The sequence below is a fragment of the Myxocyprinus asiaticus genome, chromosome 13, assembly GCF_019703515.2.
Source record: "Myxocyprinus asiaticus isolate MX2 ecotype Aquarium Trade chromosome 13, UBuf_Myxa_2, whole genome shotgun sequence".
In the NCBI taxonomy this organism is placed as follows: Eukaryota; Metazoa; Chordata; class Actinopteri; order Cypriniformes; family Catostomidae; genus Myxocyprinus; species Myxocyprinus asiaticus.
In genome coordinates, this window is record NC_059356.1 from 37,420,588 (window position 1) to 37,448,457 (window position 27,870).

Genomic DNA, 27,870 nt, shown 5'->3' on the forward strand with positions numbered 1-27,870 from the left:
ACTGTATTTTAAAGATAATTTTGTAAAACTCCAAATAACTTTACAGATCTTTATTGTAAAGGGTTTAAACAATGTTTTCCATGCTTGTTCAATGAACCATAAACAATTAATGAACATGCACTTGTGGAACGGTTGTTAAGACACTAACAGCTTACAGACGGTAAGCAAGGTCACCGTTATAAAAACTTAGGACACTAAAGAGACCTTTCTACTGACTCTGAAAAACACCAAAATAAAGATGCCCAGGGTCCCTGCTCATTTGCGTTAACGTTCCTTACGCATGCTGCATGGAGGCATGAGGACTGCAGATGTGGCCAGGGCAATAAATTGCAATGTCCGTACTATGAGACGACCTAAGACAGTGCTACAGGGAGACAGGAAGGACAGCTAATCATCCTCGCAGTGGCAGACCACGTGTAACAACACCTTCACAGGATCGGTACATCCGAATATCACACCTGCGAGACAGGTACAGGATGGCAACAACAACTGTCAAAGTTACACCAGGAATGCGCAATCCCTCCATCAGTGCTCAGACTGTCCGCAATAGGCTGAGAGAGGCTGGACTGAGGGCTTGTAGGACTGTTGCAAGACAGGTCTTACCAGACATCACTGGCAACAACGTTGCCTATGGGCACAAACCTACCTTCGCTGGACCAGACAGGACTGGCAAAAAGTGCTCTTCACTGACGAGTCGTGGTTTTGTCTCATCAGGGGTGATGGTCGGACTCACGTTTATCGTCGAAGGAATGAGTGTTACACCGAGGCCTGTACTCTTGTTACTTTTTGATTTTGACATATCTGTGAAACTTGTTCAGTTTATGTCTTAGTTGTTGAATCTTTTTATGTTCATACAAATATTTACACATTTTAAGTTTGCTGAAAATAAAAGCAGTTGAAAGTGAGAGGACATTTCTTTTTTTGCTGAGTTTACATGTTCTCGTTTTATTTCCTACATCAGTACTCATTACATGTTAACATTTATTTCGGTGTTTAAATGTTTAGCTATTTTGTCCTACATATAATGACAGAAGTTTTAATTCTTTCCGAATAAGTTTTGCAACTCAAACCTTTCCTTCTCTCTCTCTCTCAGCCCACCGTAATCCACATGAATGTTGAGTGTAGGATTATAGAGGCTGGACATTCTAGACAGCTGTTACACTTCCAATCCTGCACATGAAACCAAACCCTTCTGCTGTGTTCTTCCTCTCCCTTGAGCATTTATTCTGTGCAAAAAAAACAAAACAAAAACCAACAACTATCGTGTTATTCCACCCGCTGTGTTTATCATGGCAATGTTGTCTCGCACTGCTCTCTTCAAGTCGTCAAAATGAGGCGAACAAAGTCCACATCAAGTTGGCAGGGTGATGAAATGGTTTATTAAGCCACGGACCTTAGTAATGAAAGGAGGAGTAATATCGCTGTTGAGAGGTGTAGAAAATTATAGTGTTATATTAGGCAAATCATGTCCTTAATTTCAGATGGAAGACAAAAAAAGTTATTAAATCCAATTGATCTCATTCAGAGACGCTTTCATTTTGTCACTTGATTCAGAGTGTGGATTATAATATCCTTTCAATCCCTTTCCATCCCCTCCTTATTATCAGCTATCTATCCTAGAATCCTAGCTTAATTTAATATCTTCATTCCATAAATTAAAAAAGGACTTCTTAATTTCTGGCCCCAGAAGTGTTTCTAATATTTGTCTCTTAGTGTGCCAGTCTCATTAGGATCATTTTTAAGTAAAGTGGGCATCCCCGAATCTGTTAAAAAAAAGAAAATGAGATTGAGGTCTGAATAGATTAAAATCAATATGTCGACCTGCCTTTTATTTTAGTTAATTATTAATCTGGAGCTGAGATGCTGTGTGCCATTTCTGAGGTAGGTTTGGAGGAAGAGAAGTGAAATGGATAGAGAGAAGTGAAATGAGCACAGAAAAGGCAGGGAAGGATGGAATGAGAAGAGGTTAAAACTTCAATAAAATGTACTTAATTGATTGATTGAGATTGATTGAATATTAACAAAATAGTGTCTCCAGAATGGAGTATTTACTAGAGGAAGATGAGATGAAGAACAAAGCTTTTAGTTGGTGTAAACAACATTGCATCATTTAGCACAGGGACACAGCAAAGAGGGTGTGTGTCTGTACCATTTATAAGCAGTTATGTTTGTCATTTGTTTTAACCCACTAAAGAATTTGAAATAAAATTAAATGAAGCAAGCAAGTCCAACAACAGAAATTAGATGAACTGTAATATAGACTGATATATACACTGATCAGCCACAACATTATAATCACTGACAAGTGAAGTGAATAACATTTATTATCTCATTACAATGGCACCTGTCAAGGGGTTGGATATATTAGGCAGCAAGTGAACAGTCAGTTCTTGAATTTCATGTGTTGAAAGCAGGAAAAATGGGCAAGTGTAAGGATCTGAGTGACTTTGACAAGGGACAAATTGTGATGGCTAGACAACTGGGTTACAGCATCTCCAAAACGGCAGGTCTTGTGGGGTGTTCCCGGTATGCAGTGGTTAGTACCTACCAAAAGTGGTCCAAGGAAGGACATCCGGTGAACCGGCGACAGGGTCATGGGCGCCCAAGGCTCACTGATGCACATGGGGAGCAAAGGCTAGCTCGTCTGGTCTGATCCCACAGAACAGCTACTGTAGCACAAATTGCTGAAAAACTTAATGCTGATAGGGTCCTGGGTAGCTCAGCAAGTAAAGACGCTGACTACCACACCTGGAGTCGCAAGGTTGAATCCAGGGCATGCTGAGTAACTCCAGTCAGGCTTCCTAAGCAACCAATTGGCCCGGTTGCTAGGGTGGGTAGAGTCACATTGGGTTAACCACCTTGTGGTCTCTATAATGTGGTTCTTGCTCTCTGTGGGGCACGTGGTGAGTTGTGCGTGGATGCCGCGGAGAATAGCGTTAGCCTCCACACGTGCTAGGTCTCTGCGGTAACGCGCTCAAAAAGCCACATGATAAAATGTGCGGACTACGCCACCACGAGGACTTAGAGCATATTGGGAATTGGGCATTCCAAATTGGGGAAAAAATAAAATAAAATGCTGACCATGATAGAAAGGTGTCAGAACACACAGTGCATCTCAGCTTGCTGTGTATGGGTCAGAGTGCCCATGCTGACCACTGTCCACCACCGAAAGCACCTACAATGGGCACGTGAGCTTTAGAACTGGACCATGGAGCAATGGAAGAAGGTGGCCTGGTCTGATGAATCACGTTTTCTTTTAGATCATGTGGACGGCCGGGTGTGTGTGCGTCGTTTACCTGGGGAAGAGATGGCAGCAGGATGTACTATGGGAAGAAGGCAGGCCGGCGGAGGCAGTGTGTTGCTCTGAGCGATGTTCTGCTGGGAAACCTTGGGTCCTGGCATTCATGTGGATGTTACTTTGACATGTACCACCTACCTAAAGATTGTTGCAGACCACATACACCCCTTCATGGCAGTGGTATTCCCTGATGGCAGTGGCCTCTTTCAGCAGGATAATGCACCCTGCCACACTGCAAAAATTGTTCAGGAATGGTTTTAGGAACATGACAAAGTGTTCAGGATGTTGACTTGGCCTCCAAATTCCCCAGATCTCAATCTGATTGAGCATATATGGGATGTGCTGGTCCAACAAGTCCAATCCATGGAGACCCCACCTCACAACTTACAGGACTTAAAGGATCTGCTGCTAAAGTCTAAGGTCTTGTGGAGAACATGCCTCTATGGGTCAGAGCTGTTTTGGTGGCATGAGGGGGACCTACTCAATATTAGGCAGGTGGTTTTAATGTTGTGGCTGATCGGTGTAAATCACTGCCACACTGCAGTCAATTAGGACAATGCAATCCATAATCAATACCATAAAACCATTCAGTCAGAATGACAACATGGGATAATTTACAGTCAGTTGGTCATTATGAAAAAATAAACCTTGGATGATCAGGACCCCAACGTAAAGTAATAATGAATGATTTACTGCAAATTATTCATCTTATTACATGACTACTAAATAAAAAAATAAACATTAATTATATTAAAGGAATAGTTCACCCAAAAAGGAAAATTCTCGCATTATTCACTTACCCTAATGCCATCACATATGTGTAGGTCTGTCTTTCTTCAGCAGAACACAAATTTAGATTTTTTGAAAATGTTGAAGCTCTGTAGGTCCTTATAATGAAGTAAATGGGTGCAATCAGGCTGCTGGCTATTTGATGGTCCAAAAGGCTTATTTAGGCAGCATAAAAGTAATCCACATGACTCCAGTCGATCAATTAATGTCTTCTGAAGTAAATCGATAGGTTGGTGTAAGAAATAAATCGATAATTAAAACTTTATTAACTTTAAAAAATCACTTCCTGCCAGCAGTCGATGCATCAATGACGTAAGCGCTATGGCGCGTTCATGCGAGAAGTCGGAAGCATGCGCTTTGTACAACAGAGCAACGAACGTCACGTGAGAGTTAGTTCATTTCAAACAGCAATACAGCACTGGGCGGAAACAATGATTTTAATTACCGATTTGTTTCTTACACCAACCTATCGATTTTCTTCAGAAGACATTAATTGATTGACTGGAGTTGTTTGGATTACTTTTATGCTGCCTAAATATGCCTTTTAGACCGTCAAATAGCCAGCAGCCTAATGGCACCTCTTTACTTAAATCATAAGGACCTACAGATCTTCAGCATTTTTCTAAAAATCTTAATTTGTGTTTTGCTGCAGAAAGACAGTCATACACATCTGGGATGGCATCAGGGTAAGTGAATAATGAGAGAATTTTCATTTTTGGGTGAACTATTACTTTAATATAATAATATTGATTTTAGTTGAAATTATGTTGTGACAGATATCTTGCTACTTTGAAGGAGGAAGTGGGGGCCACGTGAACAGTCCACTTCTTTATTATGTACACTTTTCAGTCTACAACAATGCTTTTCAGCCACACACTGTTCTTTTCAGCCACACAGCTTTGTGCATCTCTCCCTCTTCCTCAGGCTGCTTCTTTATCTCTCTTCAGCTCAAACTGTAAACACAAACAGCTGTTAGAGATAATTTCTTATAGGTGTCAATCCTTACTGTTCTTCCTCTCCTGGCCTCGCTCACCACAGACGCCCTCGGCCATGCCCACATCACCACATATGTTATTAGGTGAGAAGAAAGAGAACACAGAGTTTCCAGAAATGGCTGCATTCCACCTCCAGTTTTCTGTTGGTGCTTATATTGTGAAAATGACTATCTGACTAGTCATTATCATGCTTATTACATGGCTACTTGCCAAATAAATACATAAGTGGAAATGAAATATTGATTTGAGTTTAAATGATTTTATTTGCTTACTTGTAGAGATCACAGAGTGATACGAGAAGTAGGAAATATGACTTGCAATACCTGGAAGACTGGTGAAATTTCTCTTTATCCCTGGATGTGCGGTCATTATTCAGAAATATCAGACGGCTGGGGCCAGTATTGACCAGTAAGAATCAAGTATTCCAGAGAGCTGTATAATATTGTTGGCCAATCCTCAGAAAGCTTTTCTAATGTTTAGGTTTAATTTGGCATGACATTTTGCCACAAATTAATCCAGGTACAAATCAAACCCAACAATCATGTAGTGTACAAGGATCATCAAGACAGGTACTTCTAAGCAGAATAATACAATTTAATATTTTTGCCTCCTATTAGCTTGTATGACATTGATGCAAGACCCACTCTGTATAGCTGCTGAGCAGATTAGTGGGTCTGAAATGGAGCTAATGTAGAATAATTCAGTCTGCAGAAGCATTACACTCTCATCGAGGCAAGATATTAATCCATGCATTCTTTTATAGAGATCTCTGAGCCTCGAATAAAGAAAAGCTCAAAGTGAGAGAGAGAGCTTGAAAAGAAGCACAAAGAAGTCTGAGCAAAGTGAGCCAAAAGAAAGAACAAAAACAACTACAGAAGACTGAATTAGCCAGAGCGTGCTGCGCTAATCCGTACTGTATAAAATGGAGTCTTTCTTATCAAGATTGGAGACTGACACTTAGAGTAAAGTAAAATGAGAATCAGGCATGAGTAAGCCTGATTAAGCTGGAATAAGCCTGCATAAGACAAGATGAGATGGGCATGAAGCATCAGAGTGGGCTGAAGGATAAGGGTTGAGACAGGGCAGCATGCATTATGGAAGAGAGATTTCCTTAAGCTCAGTGGATAAGGCCTGCCCTGACAGTGAGAACACACACACACCAGACACGTATACACTCTCGTAATATACGTACATGCTCAAATAGACTGGCAGCAGGATCACACACAGGCACACAAAGATGAGCAAAATCCTCAAAAACAACTATGACTGCATGCATACATTGAGAGGGTGGATTGACATATAATATGATTGGAATATATACTCTGTCTAACACGTCTTAAAATTATTTGAGGATTAGTTTAAAAAGACATACTTCTAACTGCCCTCCTAAAGCATCATATCTGCTCTGTCTTTTCTTTCTTTCCTTTTGTTTTGTTTTTCATTTTCACAAACTCTATTCAAAAGCCACAGTCACCTACATACTCAGTGCCCGCCACTTTGTGGTTAGTATTAGTATTCATTATAAAACGTGCAATACCCAATGCATGAGAAAAGCATTTTTTTAAGTTTTTTTATTGATTCAGTTCAACAGATTGGCACTGTGTGGTGTATGACAGGCTGGAACCATGAACAAAGCAACACAATCTATATTATAACCTTTCCAGAAACATAGTGATAAACAAGAAGTTCTACAATACCAGGAGAAAGCTATCTGTTAGCATCCCCATTCTTCTCTATAGAGCACAACAGTCTGGTTCTAGAAGTAAAAATCCCATTCATTTTCTCCATAGGTGAATTACTTCTCTGATCCACCAATCAGAGATTCGCAATAGCATGTCAAAGGAGCCCAGCATCAACTGCTCACTCCCATATTTGGCGGGTGATCATTTCACACCCTGGGCTACTATTCAATATATTTGTTGACTTCCCAGCTCCATGGTTTTGTCATTTCCCGATATTGTCAGTCATTGTTTGTCAATGACTGTCGAAATCGACATCGGGATATTTGTCAGATACCATCAATATCCGAGCATATCGTCCTGTTGCCCAGCCTTAGTGCATGACTGCTTAGCTATAGCAGCAGGTCTCACATGATTTGTCATTTGTCAATAGAAACAGAAAGGGAAACATATAAGTCCATTTCATGCTTTTAAGAGCCCTCCATCTGTCACTGGTAAAACATCTGCTATGATATAATGAAATACTTGTGATTCATATTTTGCTTGGAAAAAAATGTCAAAACACACTGCTAGTTTTGAGTAGTTATCAATTTTGAAACATACTTTTTTGACACCTTATGTAAATGGAACCAGTTTGTTCAAATGAATCAGATTTCATAAAGCTACACAAAATCATGTTGCAGCAACTTGCAAAGTCTCTGCAACCGATAAACCTGGAATTGCTTGCTTTCTCTCAGTCAGAAAGTTTCCTTACAACGTGAGTCTACTTCCTAGAAATGAATGTCTTTTTTGGGGACTATAGCTTTGAACTTGACCGTGCAAATATAATGCAGCTCAGGCCTGTGGCTCAGAGAAATAGACCAAACAGAATTTAGAGCCCATCAGATAATAAACAATACATCAAAGCTGCATTGTTCTCTGACACTCAGCAACCCACACAAACCAATGAAAAGTCACAATACACACAAACTCTTGTTGGGTTATGTGTATATGAGGTGTATCAAATAGATCATTATCATCTAATAATTACCAGTTACACCCACTCTGGGGCTCTTCACCGATCCATGAGTCCACCTCCACCACTCACTGTGTACAAACACCGAGACACACATCTACTCACGTACTGTACCCACCCACACTATTTCATCTAACAACAGCCTCTCCTCTTGCACTAGTTTCCACCTCAACTCTAGACGTCTCCCTTTCTCTGTTTTTCTTCTCTTTGTTCTTGCCTAGCAGTTCTTTGTCATTGCCAGTGCAGACTTTTTGTTGTTGTTGTTGTTAATAAAAAATAATTAGCCTTAATTGCATATTTAGCTTAGCCTCGTACCCAACCCAATTTTGTTTGTTTCTTTTCACAAAGCAACAGTTCACCCTAAAATTAAAATTATGTCATTTATTAATTATTTTTTGTTACGGCCCAGTTTTATTTTCTTTCTTCCGTGAAACACAAAATGAGATGTTAGGCAGAATGTCCAAGCTCCTCTTTTATATTCAACAAAAGTGGATGGGGATTTACAGTATACTGCAAGCTCTAAAAAGGACAACAACAACAACAACAAAAAACATAAAACTATCATAAAATACAGGGTTTGAATGACATGGGGTGAGTATGTGGTGAACTGTTCCTTTAAAAACTGAGCAAAGGTGTTCAGATTTCTATCTGTCTCTCTCTCTCTCTCTTACTCAGATTAGCCCTGGGAGTCACATAGATCTCCTGTAAAAACAGAAAAGTCATAAAGGGATAAAATCATTCCCATGCAATATCTAAAGCAATATAGTGAGTGCAGAGGACAGGTCAGACTGCAGAGATTAATTCCTGTTGATGGGAGTCTAATGTGTCCTGTACATTTGAGCGAGATGTCAGGATGCTTTGCTGAGGGTGAAATGTTGATTATAGTGCTGATGATGTTTTCCTTTCAATTCAGTCTTCCAAATCATGCATTATTACAGCCTTTGCAAGGCAATCTGCATTTAAATTCCTCTTCTTTTTCTTGTCCACAATTTTCTGCAATTAATTCAGCTCAAACTGCCCAACATACAGACTGCATTTAAACGTTGTTTTTTAGATAATTTGAGCCTTATGTTTGCTTTTACTCTTGGTTTTTATCATTTTTAAACTTTTAAGAAATTTAAGATTAACAACCTAGTCTCATAGAATGAACATTTTTACATCTACATTTTTGCAAACTGAATTTCATGTGCCAAATTCTACGTTTTGTTGCAGTTTTCTGGTGAAGAGGTGCTACAACAATTGTGTGTTTTATCCACTTTCACACAAATCACGAGTACAATGGCTGATTTTGACTTTATAAAGACTTTTTTTTTCTTTTTTTTTGCACTATTACACACACACTGCTATGTTATTATATCGAAACACTTTTACTATAATGCATCATTTGAAAAAAAATGTTTTAATGCTTGTATTAAGGACCCTAATTCAGAAGTACACAATTTGAGACAGTCAAGCACAGATGCACGGACATAGAAGCGACACAAAATTACATAGTCATTTCTCATTTTGTTTTTTGACACTATCGGTAAGGTTTAGGTGTTGGTTAAGGCAAAGGATGTTTTGTGTATACATTTGATTTTAGATCACTATTGTTTAGGTTTAGATTAAATTTTTAGGTTAGAGAGGTACGTTTTACTCCTTAAACCTCCATCTAATATTCACCTTAAAAACACTGTCTGATTACGACACCATTTCACTCGCTCTTGGCCCCCCTCGCTGGACATTCGCTGGGAAAGTGCAGCCAAGCATGTAATAAGGCATGTAATTTCGTTTTGCAGAAATGTTGACACAGTCACGTAATGTTAATGAGAACAGGCTGAAGATTAAAGTTTGTAAATTGTTTTGCATTGTTTGAATGTTTGGCATTTAAAATATTACTGACAACTATGGTGTTTTTGTAATATGTATAGAGTGAATTGCAGTTAATTTTCTTTCTTGCATTTATTTGCATACTAAATTATGATTGGTCTTTTTTTCTTATATGACTTTAACCATCTATAGCTGCATTAATACTGCAAAGACAGTGTTGCATTTAGTTTTAATTCTCAGGTATTGCCAACAAGCAAACAAGATGTTTGACAACAGCAAAGTTTAATGCAGCTCTGTTACTGCAATTCATTTAAGTAGAACCAAGGTCACTGTGATTTTGCCAAATAGGACATGTTCCTGGATCAACATCTTTTGTTGGTCCTGGAATAACGTTCCTTCTCAAAGAAACATAATCTTAACCACATCCCTATCCCTAACCATAATATACCCCTAAATTTAGAGCAAAATGTTTTGCAAGAATTGTGTACCTAACCCCTAACCCAACATTAACCCTAAATCTAACCCTAAAATCTGACTGGCTGAAATGCTGTTCCAGAACCAACAAGGATGTTTATCCAGGAACATGTGTTACTTGGCGAAATCACAGTCACCTACTCTATAACCAAAGCCTGAAACCTTAGTTTACCTAAAACAGTTAACACTATTCATTTGGTGCATTGCAAGAACTGATATTTCCTTCAGGAGTCACAAATCTAGTTTCTATTCAGATTCCTCATCATGAAACCTCCTCTGTCTTTAGTTTTTTCATCCTTTCTATTTTACTGTCTCTCACCGTCTTACTCCTGTTCCTGTTTTCTTTCCTCCAGCTGGCTCTTGGACAGGAAGATACCCACTCCTCCTCTTCTCCCTTTCTCTCATCTTCGTCAAAGTCCTCCCCTGCTGACTCCTCTAAAACTCTAGGGGTTCTGGGTGCTCAGGGTTCGGTCTCACCCCTGAGCCGCTGGGTGATGCATAGCCGAGGCCGTACTGCCAATACTTCCATGATGGAGCTACCCTACCGCTCGCCTGTTCCCTTCTCCAAACAGGAATTTTGGGAAATGCTGGGTAGTGACCTCCTTAAATCGGACACAGATTCATTGGGGAACTCCCGTGTCAAGCGCCGTCCCCCGATCGTCAAAACAGGCAAATTTAAGAAGATGTTCGGCTGGGGTGACTTCTACTCCAACATCAAGACGGTGCGCCTCAACCTGCTCATCACGGGTAAGATTGTGGATCATGGGAATGGAACCTTCAGCGTCTACTTCCGTCACAATTCCACCGGCCAGGGGAACATCTCTGTCAGCCTGGTACCTCCAGTGAAAGCGGTTGAGTTTGACTTAGAGCGCCAGAGTGTGGTCTACCCTAAAGACTCCAAGATCTTCAACTGCCGTATAGACTACGAGAAGGTTGACCGCAGCAAACGCACCTCGCTCTGCAACTATGACCCCTCCAAGACCTGCTTCCAGGAGCAGACACAAAGCCATGTGTCCTGGATCTGCTCCAAACCCTTTAAGGTCATTTGTATATACATTTCATTCTACAGCACGGACTACAGACTGGTTCAGAAGGTCTGCCCAGATTATAACTACCACAACGAGATGCCCTACCTACCTTCAGGGTAGATCTATGAGGACAAGCGAACTAAAGGGGTGAGGAGGACTGGTTGGGGGAAGGGGTTTACATGAGGGATATCTGGAGGAGTTGTAACGTTAATTTGTGTGGGGGGTATTTTGAAGGATACTGAGGTTCTTCTCGAAAGACTATTCAGATTATTAACATTGAGCACTGGAAATGCCTCCTTATGACCTGAACTGTCTCCTGTATGGCCTGTAGTCATCACAGATGCTTATCTAAAGGTGAATGTACAGTATTTGATGTGCTGCAGTTGAAGTCTTAAAGAAGTTCTGAAACAGCCTGGCAAATTTGATATGCAAAAACACATACTGTATATGCAAAACCAAATTGTTAGGCCTAGGTGAACAGTTTTTGCTGCTCAGGGTGGGGGGTCCTCTACGTCAGTACAGGTCCCTGATTGGCTGCCCTCATCGGTGCCCAGTGTTACCATCTTCGAATCAAGTACTCCAATTTTGGGACAAAAGAACAAACAAAAACATGCTGGACGTCTCAGACTACTATGCAGAGGTGGAAGAGGTTGTACTTTTGGTGTAGCTTTTTTTTTAGTTTGTTCCAATTAATAAACACTTTAGCAGGAATCAGCTTGCACAACCCAACACAATACATTAACAAACACACAATATGCCTCATTGACACCTGTCTCCACCTCTGTATATTAAAAACTGGAAAGAATGTCAAAGGCTGACTGAAAAGACACCTGAAGCAATGTGGAGGTGCTGTCGAAGCAGAATGCAAAAGTGCAACAGCAAAATGATCAAATTTAACAGTGAGATAAGAGTCTCCCCTCCCTTATGTCATTGAGAAAGAAACAGAGATAGAGAGAACAAAAGCAGGACAGAAAGCACTTTAATTAAAATGCAGTCTGCATTTGACAATGCAATGTCGAGTCTGCATTGAGTCAATCTCTTTTGTTCCGACTGTTATGGAAAAAGTGGAAAAGTAATTCTGTTTAGTTAGGATTCCTGACTTTGTGCTGTGATAACTATTCTGCTGAATGCAGGATTGCTTCGTCCTTGTCTAAACATTTGCTTCCAGTCAGCCAGTTTATCTTTGACAAAGAGAGAAAAGATATTATGTTAATTTTGCATAATGTAATCATGTTACTAAATGGGTAAGCTTGCAGAGAAGTCTTCTCTGGATGTTTCAATGAATACAGTGTTTAATGATAAATATATTGAAGGAAAACAATCTTTAATATCACAAAAAGTCTGAGACTAAATTCAATGGATATAGATAAAACAAATCTAAGGGAAAACAGGCAGGCAAACTAAAGTCGGAAAGACAAAGTCTTTAGGCGTACAGGACAAAGATGAAGAGGAGAATGAAAACAGGTAAAGTGATGAAGGAAAAGAGGATATGAAAGAGAAAATGGTAACACAAAACATGAGCAAAAAAGATGGAACAGCACAAACACATGAAAACGGGACAGAAAGAATGAAAGGGAGGGTAAGGGCAGAGAAACAAGAAAAAAAGACTAAAAAACACCCAGGATGCTAAATAGAGTAACATAAAAGCACACTATGGAACATCAAAGTGTCTCACCAAGAGAGTTGGGGGGAAGCAGCTTTTTATGAGCCCATGAAAAAAAAAGAAAACTCTTTGCCAGAAGTTAAATTCAGTACAGTGGATATATCCCTGTGGGGTTCCATGCAATTTAGTGAATTATGAAGACGGAAATATCCTGCTGGATAGATCAGTTTTTCCATGTTCTTAAAAGGCATACTATTTATCTCCCCCTAATCTGAAATTCATTGTTTTACATACAGGATCATTACACAGTTCCAAGTCTTTTTCATCCTCAATTTATGTCAATACCTCTGCTTCACATGAGCACTATCTAATGTCTTGACAAAGCCTGTGTACTAGTGCCCTACAAAAGCAAAACACAGTAACTACACCAACAGTAAAAACGAAGAAAAACCTCCTTTTTTTTTTTTTATCAAGTCAAATATGGATAAAATGTTCACTCTGTTTTCTCTGAATCTGTGCATAGTTGAGCCAAACCTGTCTTTCACAGGGCAGATCTTAGTCTAAGGAATCCAATTTCAGTCAAAACTCAATTTGACAAAATGTGTAGTTACCATGTTACTTCTTTGCAAGGTGTAGCAGCCAATAATGTAATAACTACCGTTAATGTAATAACTGCTAATAATGTAATACATTTTATTACAATTTTTTTTTTTTTTTTTATTAACCCAGCCAATAATGTAATAGCCAGCCTATAATGTAAGAACTTATTACATTATGGGCAAAAAGTTATTACGTTATTGGTTCAGAAATTTTATCACATTATTGGTAAGTTATAACATTATTGGCTGCTACACACGGCAATGCTATCACTGTGTGGAAGGTGTTTGCTAAAATAATAAGAGCTAAAGCAGGTAGAGGAAGAGTCACCTGTTATCCTCTAGGGTTTATTTCTAATGATCTGGGCCTCATTTCCCAATAACATTTGATCTTAGCGGGTAAGAGCTTTTCTACGAGCGATTCTACGAACCTTCGTTATTTTTTTACGTGCGTTTCCCAAAACTGCACGAGCGAGGATGTACTTTAAGTGCTACTTAATAGAGTCACTGTCCGTGTGACAGTTCTGAAATGTGGATATATTATGCTGCTCGTCATTGTAACTTTATTATATTTGTGCGTAAATTTACAATCATTACATATTGTTTTACAATATTTTTATTTTTTTTTTTTTTTGCAGAACATTCTATTTCTTTTACACAATCTGCTTCCATAATCAGGTGTGGATGTGTAATATTTCATTTTCACAAATTTCTCTCGATATGAAAGTTTCCAGGATTAGTGAAGACAGCGGAGGCCCTTTGTATGATCCTGCTAATTACAAGCATTCATTGAATATTACGAGGTTCACGGTGTTATCACGCAGCGCAAAATAAGGGGATGTTTAGAAGATGTGCTTTAGGGACATTCACCAATGAAGCAGAGGGCTGCTCTTTTCTCCCAAAATTGATAACAGTGACAGCAATGCTTCATGTGCGGTATGATAGAACTTGTAGTGCTGGCGAGAGCGCCTTTGGGTGTCAGATAGGAAGCGGAGACAAGGATGATGAGCCAATATATACTGATGATTTTCATGCAGTTACTGACTTTTTTCTTCTCTCTCTGATTTTAATTTATACAGTTGTCTGCATCAATCATGACTTTGATGTTACTAACTAGTCCACACAAATAACTTTATTTTTTTACTAATTAATCTATTCATCCATTTATATAGACTATCTCTTTTATGCATTCGGTTATTATTATTATTATTATTATTATTATTATTATTAGACTTGTCTGTTACAAGAAAATTAAATAAAACATAGGTATCCTGATATTAATGGCTTAGCATAAAGTATAGATATAGGTATTTAAATTGTATCGTGTAATTTCGCATTTGTCCTGCAGTTGTCTGCATAAGTCTATGTGCTTACAATGCTCTTTATGCTGTACAAGTACTCCAGAGCACTCTCAAGCATTTTCAAGTTCTACTTAGGCTTACGATGCTTTTGGGAAACAAGGCCCTGGCCCAGACAGAATCTGAGTAATTTTTTTGTGTGATTTTTGGAGGAAATCTGCAGAATTCTGTGGAATTGATTTAAATATGGTAAAATGTGTTAAACAGAGCTCAGAGAACTATACTCTTATTGGCAGCACAAAGCATGATCAAATTATCTGAAGTATTTAATAAAGAAACACTCACGAGGATTGGTGTGTGTAAAACTTCAAGAATGATGGGCATTCCAATTCACTTTATGCAAAGTTTTACAGGCACAATTTCTGTGTGGGCCAGCACATAGCGGACTGATGTAACCGGCATGTGTCTGATCTATGTAACTGAATGTTTAATCCAAGCTGTAATGCTTTGATCTGTCTCTGTTGCATCCTAAACATGCAACACAGAAATGTTTAGCCAGTCTAAGACTAAGAACAGATCCTAACACATGAAAATAAAACACCTCTGTCAGTGCTCCAGGCTTTGCCCAGTGCAGCGTGTCTCGCCTGCCCTGCCACTGAACTGTGCAGTGGGGCGCACAGCTCTCTGCTCTTTTCTCCCAGAGGCGCCAGTCTGGACTTAGCTTCCCAATCTCCTGCAGCTTAACTACACTACCGCTTGTGCAGGAATACACACACACACACACACACACACACACACACACACACACACACACAAGCAGCATTACATAGTTTGGAAAGACGCACTATGGTGTAATTGCTCATCCTGCAGGATTACTTTCTTTCATTTGTTCTCTTTCATTTATTCTATATCATTGTTTGGTCTGTTTCTTTCATTTGTTCTCTATCACTCATTCGTTATTTTGTTTTTACGTTATTTTGCTTGTTTGTTCTTTCATTTGTTTTAGTTTTTTGCTCTTTGTTTCCCTTTTGCTTGTCCTTTCTTTTGTTTGCTTGTTTTTCTGTTCATTATTTCTCTTGTTCATATGCATTAATTTGTTCATTCTATCATTTAATTCTTTGTCTTTCTTTCTTTCTTTCTCCCAAGAAAGCCCCTAGTGGTTCCCCTCACTCCACTTATGGTTGCAGAATACTTGATGAATCAGCCTCATGCTGCACTCAACCTTGGCTAACATCAAAACATAAATTGTTCCCATGGTGATCTGGTATGCAAGTTTGCTGACTAGTATGTCTATGTTAAAATGCTGAAGATGAGCACAGCAAGAATGAACAACAACTTAAGTTGCTTTTAATTGTCAAGTAAAAGCACCATTTCAAATTCATCTTATGCACAAAGCTAGTGGCAAATATGTTAATACCTGTATATAGCACATTTCCTTCAGTAACAGATACATATACGTTCAAGGGAGATATCTCCAAAACAACTCAGAAATCTCCCTCTGACTGCAGAAAAGGGATAAGGAGACTACACTGTCACGCACTGCTGGGCGTTGCCAAGGCAAGGATAAAAGTTGAAGTGGAGGAACTCTTCAGTTGTCATAGCGACAAGCTCTTTGGCTGGCCTGTCGGGCATGGACAGAGCATCGGACACCTGGTGGATCCATAGAACCAGTACTGAGCTAATGTGCTCCATAAGCAGCAAATTGTATGATGAAATGTGGTACTACATGTACTGAACATACATATACTGCACATAAATATATAAATATATGAATATGTATAAATAAATATATGAAGACAGATATATACATTACTCCAACTCCCGAGAACTGGATGAAGCTGTATTACATGTCTGACATACAGTGGACTTCTCTCTGGTTCATTTAAGGTTTATCTGTTGACTTCTTTATTTTTACATTGTTTATTTTATGTGTGTGTCATATTGATATAGTGTATGGATGACAATGGTGGCATTTATTGTGGTTTTCTGACATCTGAAAAATAAATTAGAAGGAAAGCACTGAGTTTGGCTCCCAAACTCAGAGTGCAAAAGTGACTGTTGTCTCAGGTCTTGTCTTGTTTTGACTGCTGATTGACAGAGGGGATGACATAAGCATGACATGAAAGTCTATATTATCTCTCTATTTGCATACTTGTATTCAGTGCCCATGGCAAGAAGCGGAAAAAACAGGAGGCAATAGTCCACTGGGACATGAGGAAAAAAAGATGGAAAAAGAGAGATGACAGAGTAACTGTAACATAACATAACTAAACAATAAACTGCACCATAACCTCATCACCATAAACTCAAAATGTCTATTACTGACAAGTTTTTTGTCACTTTTTATCAATGAACTTTTCTTTCTTTCTTTCTTTTTCATTTTCTCTCCCTCACTTCTTTTTTCCCTCCTTTCTTTTCTCTCAAAAGTTTGTTGTCTTTCATTTGTTTGTTGTCTTTCATTTGTTCTCTTCCTTCTGTTCCAATCCTTCCTTCCTTCTTCCCTCCGCTCTGTGTACTTTTTGGCCATAATAAGCACTAAATCTGTCCAGAATCAGAATTAAGTCAGACTTCCTGTAGCATGCAGTTGAGCGTAAATAGCCAGAGAATGATGTTCTCATAAAGCAGTTCATTTACAGAATTGTAGGTGGCAGCAACCTTAGCCCTCCCTCCTGTTGTCATTTTTATTTCACCAACCCTAACCCCCTCCACTCTCTCCCTTCTCTCTTTCCTCTCATCTCATAATCCAGCCTTTTGTGTTACCTGCCTGAGGATAACCTTGGAGAGAGTGATGAAACTACTCTAATTGGGGTTGGGGGAGGGGGGCTACAAAGCACAAGAACAAACCAGACAAAAAGGCATAAAAAAGACTAAAAGTGACAAGAAGAGTCAAAAATAGCAGGTCCAAAACATGGCAGGAGGCCAAAAATCATGACAGGGTTAATAAAGTATTGGAAAAAAGACAAAGGGCTGTTAAATATGGTGTAAGTATTTCTGAAAACTAACACAATGAATAAATAGCACTGCAAGGCATACATTTTTAACACTAGTTTTGCCTATTGTTAAGCCAGTATAGGCCCATGTTTGCCACATACAGACACCCAGTCTATTAATTTGCCCTGTGTATCATTAATTTAGTTAGCATAGGATCTTTTGTGTGCGTGTGCGTGCATGTGTGTATTTGTGACAAACAACACAGGTTATTGTGTCAATTACATACAAGACCATACAAGAAACACAAAGGCAAATTCACAACATTAATATGGGTGATTCTGAGTCGGTTATTGCCTATTGCGTAAGCAAATATAGGCCCACGTTTGCCTATACTGTCACCCAATCTAATAATCGGCACTGTTTATCATTAGTTTAATTCTGTATTTTGTTGCTTATATTTTCATTTGGTGGCTTAATGTGAGGAATGTTTCTTATACATGTCACCACATAAACTTCACATAATAATTTTATAAATTTAATGGAATAAACCTTTCACTGAAGGAGTTTATTTAAGACAGATGTGTTCTTTAGTACACACTTTGTTGTATGAATTTGCGTCCTAATAAAGTGCAGCTCTAAAAAAGTTTTGGGCCAACTGATGAGTAACTTCATTTAATTTACATGCCATAGCCAATTTCACTCACATTTGGTGCTTGGTGAGTGTTCATTTTGGACCCTAAATATATATAAAGATTTTCTTATTGCTTGGCTGATTTGCAAAGAAAGAAAAATTGTAGCTGGCTGCATGAAACAACAACTTCAAGACCAAGCAAAAGCCTCTGCCAACCGGTTGCATTGCAGTGTACTGAACAAATGAACTGTAAGCTGTAAGCAGTAATTCTACTATGGCTAGCACCTTCTTACCAATGTCTGCCTTTCAGCAAATCAATTCTAATGGGTGAACATAATGTCACATAATTAATATTCATGAACAAAGATGATAAGTTTTATACTGTGCACCCCCACCACCACACACACTTTTTAAATGGTTCCTACAGTATAAGCCTCTGGCAGTCAGTAATATCATTAGTTCTCTTGAATTGTGAATCATTTTTAAAGAAAGATGAGAAAAAGCTCTAGGTAATATGGCAAGCTGTTATTGCAATTTTGGCTTTTTTACTTCTAAGATTTTTGAGGTTTGTCTCAAGGCCTCACTCTTCAATCTTTCTCCATCACTGCGGATGTCAGGTGACATACTCAGTGCATTTTAACACCAATCATTAACGACAACATCACTTCCACCACTCTAAAGTAACAAATATAGGCAATGAGAAAGAGAACTGTCCCTGTTGAAAAAAGCAGTATTGCTGGTCACCAGCGCATGTTGTGTTGTGAAAGCTGGTGTGCTTCTTAACTACCTTAATACAAGGCAAGTCATTTTTATTTGTATAGCGCCTTTCACAACACACATTGTTTCAAAGCAGCTTTACAGAAGATCAGGCATTAACAAAAGATAAAAATTTAATATCTATAATGTCTTGTCATCATTGTGTAGTTTAATAAAATACGATTGTGAATTGTTTAAAAATAAGTAATTAAATAATAATTATATTTATAACCCCAGTGAGCAAGCTGAAGGCGACTGTGGCAAGAAACACAAAACTCCATAAGATGTTAGTTAACCCTTTAAAGCCTGAGCCCAAAATTCCGAAAATTCCATTCTGTGCCATTATATGATATTCATATCCATATTCATATTACACTCATATTCATATATCATCACACACCTGAACTGTATATACCATATTGAAGAGAAGAACTAGGGCTTTCAAATGATATAAATATACAGTATGTATGATTATTTAAGGTTAAACATCCTTTATCAATAATATTTCACACAGCAATTTTTACAAAATTCTTCTCTGGCCACCATACTTCATCAGACAACTGCATTTTCAACCATTTTAATTACAAGCTAGAGGGAAACTTAGAGTGTATGAAATATACATAATTTTGTGGGCAATGTAGAATAGCAGACAGATTAGAAATATAATCTAGTGTTTAAATGTTATGACCATTCTAGTGATTAGTGGGAAAACGGAATAAAACAAACATTTAGAATGTTAAGATACATTTCAAATGACCACACCTCAAATACTCCTTTTGAGCACCTGTAATAATACATTGAGATTGCATCTGAAATTGAAGGACACAAACACTGAAATATACATTTTATGTGTTCAATAAATCAAATACTTTATTTAATTTGAACATTAGAATTACACACAAATTACACAGCAAAACATACAAAATCAAACTTTCGAACTATCTACAGTAAATACATTTTTAATAAAGAGTGCAGGAACAAAATATATATAAATTCATAAATACTCAACAACTGCAATACCTGTGGAGAGAAGAGAGGGAGAAAAGAGGGGAGGAGGAGGACAACAACACCAGTAAACACAGCCCAACCTAGGCCTCTTCGCGAAATTGGTCACATTCAGCTGAGTGCCAAGACTGAAAACAGTTCCTATCGTGAACCAAGCAAAGTCTTTTGCCATTACATTCCAGCGCGCAACAAGCTACTTTAGTTTTATTTTCAGTCTTACTTTTCCGATAGCATAGCCAACATCTCTTAGAGGACTCTTCAAATTTAAGAACATGGGCTGTGTGGAGTGATGACGAAGGAGGGACTACAGGCTTTAGTGTATGCAAAGGGAAACTTGCGTGAACCTCCCAGCTGACGAGCCAGGTTTTCTCTGAAATCTATCTGGGTTAAGTTCACCGGGCTACGCTCATCCCCTGGTGCTGCATGAATGTGTTGCCATTCCTTAAACAATATGAAACTATTGACGACAACAATGTCTATGAAGTGGACAAAAAGAGTCTTCCACCACTTCTGAGTTTTTTGTAGGACGTTGTAAGATTTTATCATTTGGTCTGACCTATCAACACCACCCATGTTTTTGTTATAATCACTGATGACAGTGGGCTGGAGGGCTACTTCTTTTGTCCAGTCGCCATCATTTTTTACAAACCTAGTAATTTCGGTTGAGCCATTCGCATTGTGGAAATTGGAGAGGCATGTAACTGCACGCGTGTCCTTCCACTGAATTACAAGTATATTCCCCTCAATCCTACAAAACTCATATCCCCACGAGCTGTCTTGCATTCCCATCTTTTGATGTCTTTAAATTCTGCAGGAAACAGTTTACGATTCACCCTGCATGTCCCACAGGCATTAGTTCTCATTTCCAACAACTTAACCATAAGAGCTGTGGATGTGTAAAAGTTGTCAAACCAAACATTGTGGCCCTGGTCTTTGAATGGCTGCAGTAACGATTCAACTACTTTGGTGGTCAAGTCAGTGACACACCCATCGTGACTACCTGTGTAACATTAAAGTCGAGAGTATACCCCGAGTCTGATGTTGCAATTACCCATAATTTAAAACCCCACCGAGTAGGCTTGCCCTTCACGTATTGTTTAAATCCTGACCGAGCTTTAGACTTGACCATAAGTTCATCTATTTCGAGATTTTGTTTAGGCTGAAAGAGCTGCTGGCATTTTTGTTTAAGGTGGTCCATAATATAACGCAACTTCCTAAGGCGATCCTGATTATCCTCTGTGGTAGGGTCTACAACATGTAGAGCTGCTAAAAGAGCCTTGTAGCAGTCACGTGACATAAATCCCCTCGCCTACGAGCGCTGAAATGACTTGGTTACCCAATGACGATGGGAATCAGGGAGAATTGAGAACCTCATGTAAATGAGCAACCCAAGAAATTTGTAAAATTCATCGGGGGTCACCTCCATCCAAGTTCCTTGGTAGCTGGAATATGACGGACAGTTTAGGACGAGCTCCCACCTCTGTTTGTAAAGCTGCATATGTCAGCAACTACAGCCTGAGTAAAAAACAGCATGAAAAAGTAATTTCTCGCAACATCATATTGGAGGTTGACCGCACAGCCTGACGCACGCTACCTAAGTCAATAACGAATGGACAGCTAGGATTAAATGGGAGAGGTTTTGGTGCCTGTGAATTGATGTCAGAGTTCGAGGGATAAGAAACAGAGTCAGGGAAGCATTTACGCTTTCTAGCTGACTTGGGACCTGTGTGAGAATGGCTAGCCATACCCAAAATAATAAGAGTAACAGTGTTAGTGTTACTGTGAGTATCAGTCATATGAGAAATAGAAACAAACAATACATACACATTCATACATACCCAGTTGTTGGTCTTGGCTGGGGATCAGGTTCCATCTCATCCTCCATCTCCTCATGGTCCGGGTCTTCCTGCAGTAGTTCCTGGTCCAGCAGATCTTCCTCCTGTGTGCTCATGCCCTCATGAGCCATGTTCTCCTCTGCTATGAACCTAAGCTCATCAGCAGTCAGCTGCCTCCTCCTCTTGAGGGTGCTGAGCAGGGAGCCATAGTCTCTATCCATCTCTACAACAGAAACAAAGTACAATAATTGGTAGCCAGCAGTGTGTTCTTCACAAATCCATACACTGAGTAGTCATCAAAGGCTTGCAGACTAAGCAGACAGCAAACAGCTGTCATGCAGCCAAATGCAGACAGCCCTCTCACACTTTCCTTGTGAACAGGAAGCTACACACAGTCTAAAATCATGACACAGTCTAAAACAATGTGATGGATGGGTAAGGCTATCTGCTAAATTATAGAAAGATATCTACCATTTTTTTATTACATGGGAAAATCAACAAGCTAGATAACTTATCTAACTAGCAGCCCAGCTTCCAGGAAGGTCTGAACAGTGTCAAAAAAAAAAAAAAAATGTCTGAACAGCATCTGCTCTCTGCCTCACATTACTTCTGATGGATTCATCACAAGTGACAAAATTGGCAAAAAAGTTATTGATATTTAGTTAAAAATTTACATAGTATTGCTAGCTAATGTTTATTTAGCAAGTTTCACAGAAACTGGCAAAAAAGGTTGATATAAAAAGAGGCTCGCCGATGACGGTCATGTCAGTTTTTCCAGAAAAAAACTAGCTAGTGCTACTCCCACAAATAAATGCTTCATAACTAAAAAGGTTTGACTATCTTCCACAAGCGACAAAATTGGCCAAAAAAGTTATTGATATTTAGCTAAAAATGTGCATAGTATTGCTAGCTAATGTTTATTTAGCAAGTTTCAAAGAAATTTGCTTAAAAATAGAGGCTAGCTGCCTGTCCGATGAACGCCGACGGTCATGTCATTTTTTCCAGAAATAACTAGTTTTACTCCTACAAATAAATGCTTCGTAACTAAAACATTTTGACTTTCAATAGACAATATTGACAACACATGTTAAATAACTTGTCTTACCTCGAAAGATCGCCTCAGTTTTTAATTTGAAGCAGTAAGTCCAACACTGGAGGTAATCTCCCGGCGTATCCTCTCTGGCTCCTCTCAGGCAAATGAAGGATGACGCTGATGACGATACATTTATTATTCACGCCCAGTAACCCCTTAACCAATCATATGTGCTTTTAGCTTATATGGTCATAAGTATCTGGCAGTTTTCAGATATATAATCGGTGATTGGACGGCAAAGATACTGAGATAGGAACCATGGGAATAATAGTTCCCAAATTTGAATGCTCCGGCTGGTAAGGGTTAATGGAGAAAAATAACTTTGGGAGAAACTAGACTCACTGTGGAGGCCAATTCCCCTCTGGCTAACATCATGGATATAATGCCAATATATGCGTATCCCATGTCTTATGGCTGGAGTTGGCATCAGTTCATCCTCTGAAGTCCATCGTAATAGACTGAAGTGATGTTTGGCTGGCATCGACTGCTATTAGTCATCATCACACAGCGACACGTAGCAGTGGAGTCCAACACCAAGCAGGAACGGAGCTGGATCTGGCTGGTTCTGGTGACCTCAGGATAGGGGTCCCGAGGTTGAGACAGGGAAACAAATAAAATAATATTAGCATAGATGCTATTCAATTTATTGCAGATTTATAGATCATGATCACTGTTTCTGGTTCCGGCAGACCTAACTAAAGCAGCCTAATTGTGAGTTGAAGGATAAATTAGGTGTATGCCTGGCTAATTAGATGAGTCTTTAGTCTAGACTTAAAATAAGTGAGTGTGTCTTCATCTCGAACAGTGTTAGGGAGACTATTCCATAGTTTAGGAGCCAAATATGAAAAGGTTCTACCTAATTTTGTGGATTTTGATATTTTAGGAACTATTAACAGGCCAGAATTTTGCGATCATAATGAACGTGATGGAATATAGCGTGGTAGAAGGTCTTTTAAGTACTGCAGAGCTAGACCATTCAAAGCTTTGTACGTAGTTATCAGAATTGTAAAATTAATACGAAATTTAACAGGTAGCCAATGTAATGATGATAAAATGGGGCTAATATGATCATATTTCTTGGTTCTCATCAGCACTCTGGCTGCTGCATTTTGAACCAATTGAAGTTTATTTATTGATCTTGCTGGACATCCTCCCAGTAATGCATTACAATAATCTAATCTTGAGGTCATGAACGCATGAATTAGTTTTTCGGCATCAGCAACAGAGATGTGTTGTAATTTAGCAATATTTCTTAGGTGGAAGAATGCTGTTCTACAAGCATTGGTAATTTGATTTTCAAAGGACAGATTGGTATCAAATATAACACCTAAGTTCTTTGCTGTTGATGATGATGTAACAGTACATCCATCGAGAGTCAAATTATATTTTAGCGGCTTATTTTTAGAGGTTTTTGGTCCAATAATTAGTACCTCTGTTTTGTCGGAATTGAGTAGAAGGAAATTTCTGGCCATCCAATCTTTTATTTCATTGATACACTCTGCTAATTTGGAGAATTGTGAAATCTTATCAGGTTTTGAAGAAATATAAAGTTGGGTATCGTCGGCATACCAGTGGAAACTTATTCCACAATTCCTGATAATATCTCCCAGGGGAAGCATATACAAGGAGAAAAGCAGAGGCCCTAAAACTGATCCCCGTGGCACTCCATACTTTACTTTTGTTTGGTTTGACAATTCCTCATTTACATAGACAAAGTGGTAGCGGTCTGCTAAATAGGACCTAAACCATGCTAATGCAACTCCACAATTGCCAACATAATTCTCCAGCCTATTCAAGAGAATGTTGTGATCTATCGTGTTGAACGCAGCACTAAGATCTAAAAGCACTAGAAGTGAAATGCAGCCACGATCAGCTGATAAGAACAAGTAATTTGTAACTCTGATAAGTGCAGTCTCTGTACTGTGATGAGGCATAAATCCTGACTGAAATTGTTCATATATTGTCTTTCTCTGTAGAAATGAGCATATTTGGGAGGATACTACCTTTTCTAGTATTTTCAACATAAACGGGAGATTTGAAATCGGTCTATAATTAGCCAGTTCTCCAGGATCAAGTTGTGGCTTCTTAATAAGCGGTTTGATAACTGCCATTTTAAAGTTTCTTGGGACATGTCCTAAGGATAGTGAGGAGTTAATAATATTAAGAAGAGGTTCTGAGATTACTGGGAATACTTCTTTTAAAAGCTTGGTTGGTATTGGATCTTGCAAACATTTTGTGGCTTTTGATGTTTCGATAAGTTTTGTTAGCTCTTCATGACCTATGACGGTGAAGGATTGAAGTTGCACGTGAGGAAAATTATGAGACATTGTTTTCTGAGGTACTGTGACAGATGATTGCATAATTCCAATTTTATTTCTGATTATTTCAATTTTATCAGTAAAGAAATTCATGAAGTCATTACTCTTGTGCTGCGACGGAATATCTGGTTCTGTTGAGGCTTTATTCCTAACCAATTTACCCACAGTACTGAATAAACACCTAGGATTGTTGTGGTTATTTTCTATGAGTTTGCTAAAATATGCTGACCTGGCAGCTTTTAGTGCCTGTCTGTAGCTACAGACACTATCCTTCCATGCATCGCGAAATACCTCTGATTTTGTACTCCTCCATTTGCGCTCCATTTTCCAAGCTGCTCTCTTGAGAGCATGAGTGTGATCATTGTACCATGGTGCAGGGCTTTTTCTTTAATTTTCTTTAATCGAAGGGGGCGACACTATCAAGAGTGCTAGAGATGACTGTATTTATATTTTCTGTTATTTCATCAAGTTCTTCTAGGCTTTGGGGTTTACTGAGTGTATGAGATAGATCTGGTAGATTATTAGTGAAGCTATCTTTAGTGGTCGAAAGAATAGATCTACCTGAACGATAGCATGGTGTAGATTGAGTAACATTAGCTGATCGCAGCATACAAGAGACGAGGTAATGATCCGAGATGTCATCGCTCTGCAGCAGAATTTCTGTATTATCAACATCAACTCCATATGACAGGATTAAATCTAGCATATGTTTATGACGATGAATTGGTCCTGTTACATTTTGTCTGACTCCAAGAGAGTTAAGAATATCAATAAATGCTAATCCCATTGTGTCATTTTCATTATCTATGTGAATGTTGAAGTCACCAACAATTAAAGCTCTATCTACAGTAACTACAAGATCTGATAAAAAATGTGCTAATTCACCAAGGAAACCAGAATAAGGCCCGGGTGATCTATTTACTGTAGCAAGGGCAAAAGATGACAGAGATTTTTATTTATATCTATATCTGATGGTGTCACATTAAGCATTATTAGTTCAAAAGACTTACATTTATATCCTGTCCTCTGAGTAACACCAAAAACTTCACTGTAAATTGTAGCAACACCTCCTCCTTGACCCTTCAGATGAGGCTCATGTTTATAACAATAACCTGGGGGAGAAGATTCATTTAAACTAATATATTCATCTGGTTTAAGCCAGGTTTCAGTCAAACAGAGCACATCCAAACAATGATCTGTAATACTTTCATTTACAATTAGTGCTTTGGTAGAAAGAGATGTAAGGTTTAGTAGCCCTATCTTTATATGGTGTTTATCTTTAATTTGTTTGTTTTGTTCAAGTTTGACCTTAATCAAATTTCTAAATTATTTAGTGAGGGTTTTGTGTTTGGTAGTTCGGGGAACAGACACAGTCTCTATGTGATATCTAGGTGAAACAGTCTCTATGTGTAGTAGTTTATGTGACCTGTGTCATGTCTCAAGGCAGCAAGCAGACGTTTGGATTAACCAGTTTGTCTGCTTCCTGACCTGGGCCCCAATTAGTCAAATACTATCATTATTAAGACTATGAGCCAAATTACTAGAGAGGAGAGCGGCACCTTCCCTGGAGGGATGGAGTCCGTCTCTCTTTAGCAGGTCAGTTCTACCCCAAAAACTCTTCCAATTGTCTATAAATCCTATTCTATTCTCCAGACACCACTCAGACATCCAGCCATTTAGTGACACTAATCTACTATAAACCTCGTCTCCACGACGAGCAGGGAGGGACTTAACCAGCAAGACTTCCTTGATTGACCAGATTCACCAGAGAGACCATGCTGGTTGACTATTTTTTATTTTATTTTTTTGCTGGTAAATAGCACAGCTATGCTCCACCACATAGACCAAACAACACCAAACAACATAAACTAGCCTGGACCAGCTTGGAAGTTAATTCTTTTCAGCAGGGTTCTCATAACAAGCAGAAAAAATTAAAACTTTATTAAGTTATTCTTCCTTCCTATAGGTAAAAATTTGTATATGTCATTTTAGAGCTGCAATCTTTTAAGGTCACCTCAAAACCTGGTCCATTTTTTTTTTTTTTAAGTACAGTACTTTTACAATATTGAGTAAATTTAGTTTTCTTGGTTCGAAATCGTTTAGCTTTCAGTATATGCAAAATAAATATGAAAATCGTGTGCAGCTATAATAAAATAATCTATGTATATACAGTATATGTAGGGAATGATACATGAACTCATGCTTTTGCTAGAATACGTAACTCTTGCTAGTGTGCACTGTGCATGCAACAGGAAGCAAAACAGCAAGCAGTCTTTGGGAATTTTAATAAATGCACTCTGAGGTGTGAAATCAGCGGTAACACTACAGCCTTAGGAGTGCAGGTAAACCAAGAGGAAGCCCACAACAACAGGCACAGGAAAGTGTTATTTAGGATACACAGCATATGCGAGCTGCAGTTTCTGATTAAATTGAAGCATTAGTACAGATTAATATGCACAAATTTATGGGATGGGATTATGGGATCTCTTGTGGCCTGTTCGCTAATAATGTGTATTGTGAACAAAAAGCACTCCAGGCTCACTTGATTTTCCTATTTGCGTAAAGGCAAACATGTTTGGCCCTGACAGGTTCCGGTACAACGCGAACACGGAAGAGAGGTTGTGTCTAGAAGGTAACCCTCTCATGTCAACATTTTTGTTTCTATGGATATGACAGAGGGAGAAGCATATTAAAAGTATTGTAAACTGTACACGAAA

At 38.7% G+C, this 27,870-nt stretch overlaps 1 protein-coding gene across 2 annotated transcripts in view; it reads left to right on the plus strand.

Moving 5' to 3' along the window:
• LOC127450529 (neurexophilin-1) overlaps positions 1–16,587 on the plus strand; it is a 46,664-nt gene extending 30,077 nt beyond the window's left edge. The window contains exons 2-3 of one of the 2 annotated variants that reach the window (XR_007898999.1): positions 10,413–11,441; positions 15,731–16,587. Coding sequence is in view for 1 of the 2 variants with exons in the window: in XM_051714749.1 (XP_051570709.1) it covers positions 10,413–11,207 (795 nt within the window). In the remaining variant the exon portion in view is untranslated. Of the gene's footprint in view, positions 1–10,412; positions 13,915–15,730 lie in introns of those variants that run through there. The other variant, XM_051714749.1, reaches the window with a different exon arrangement.
• The last annotated feature ends 11,283 nt before the right edge of the window (positions 16,588–27,870 follow it).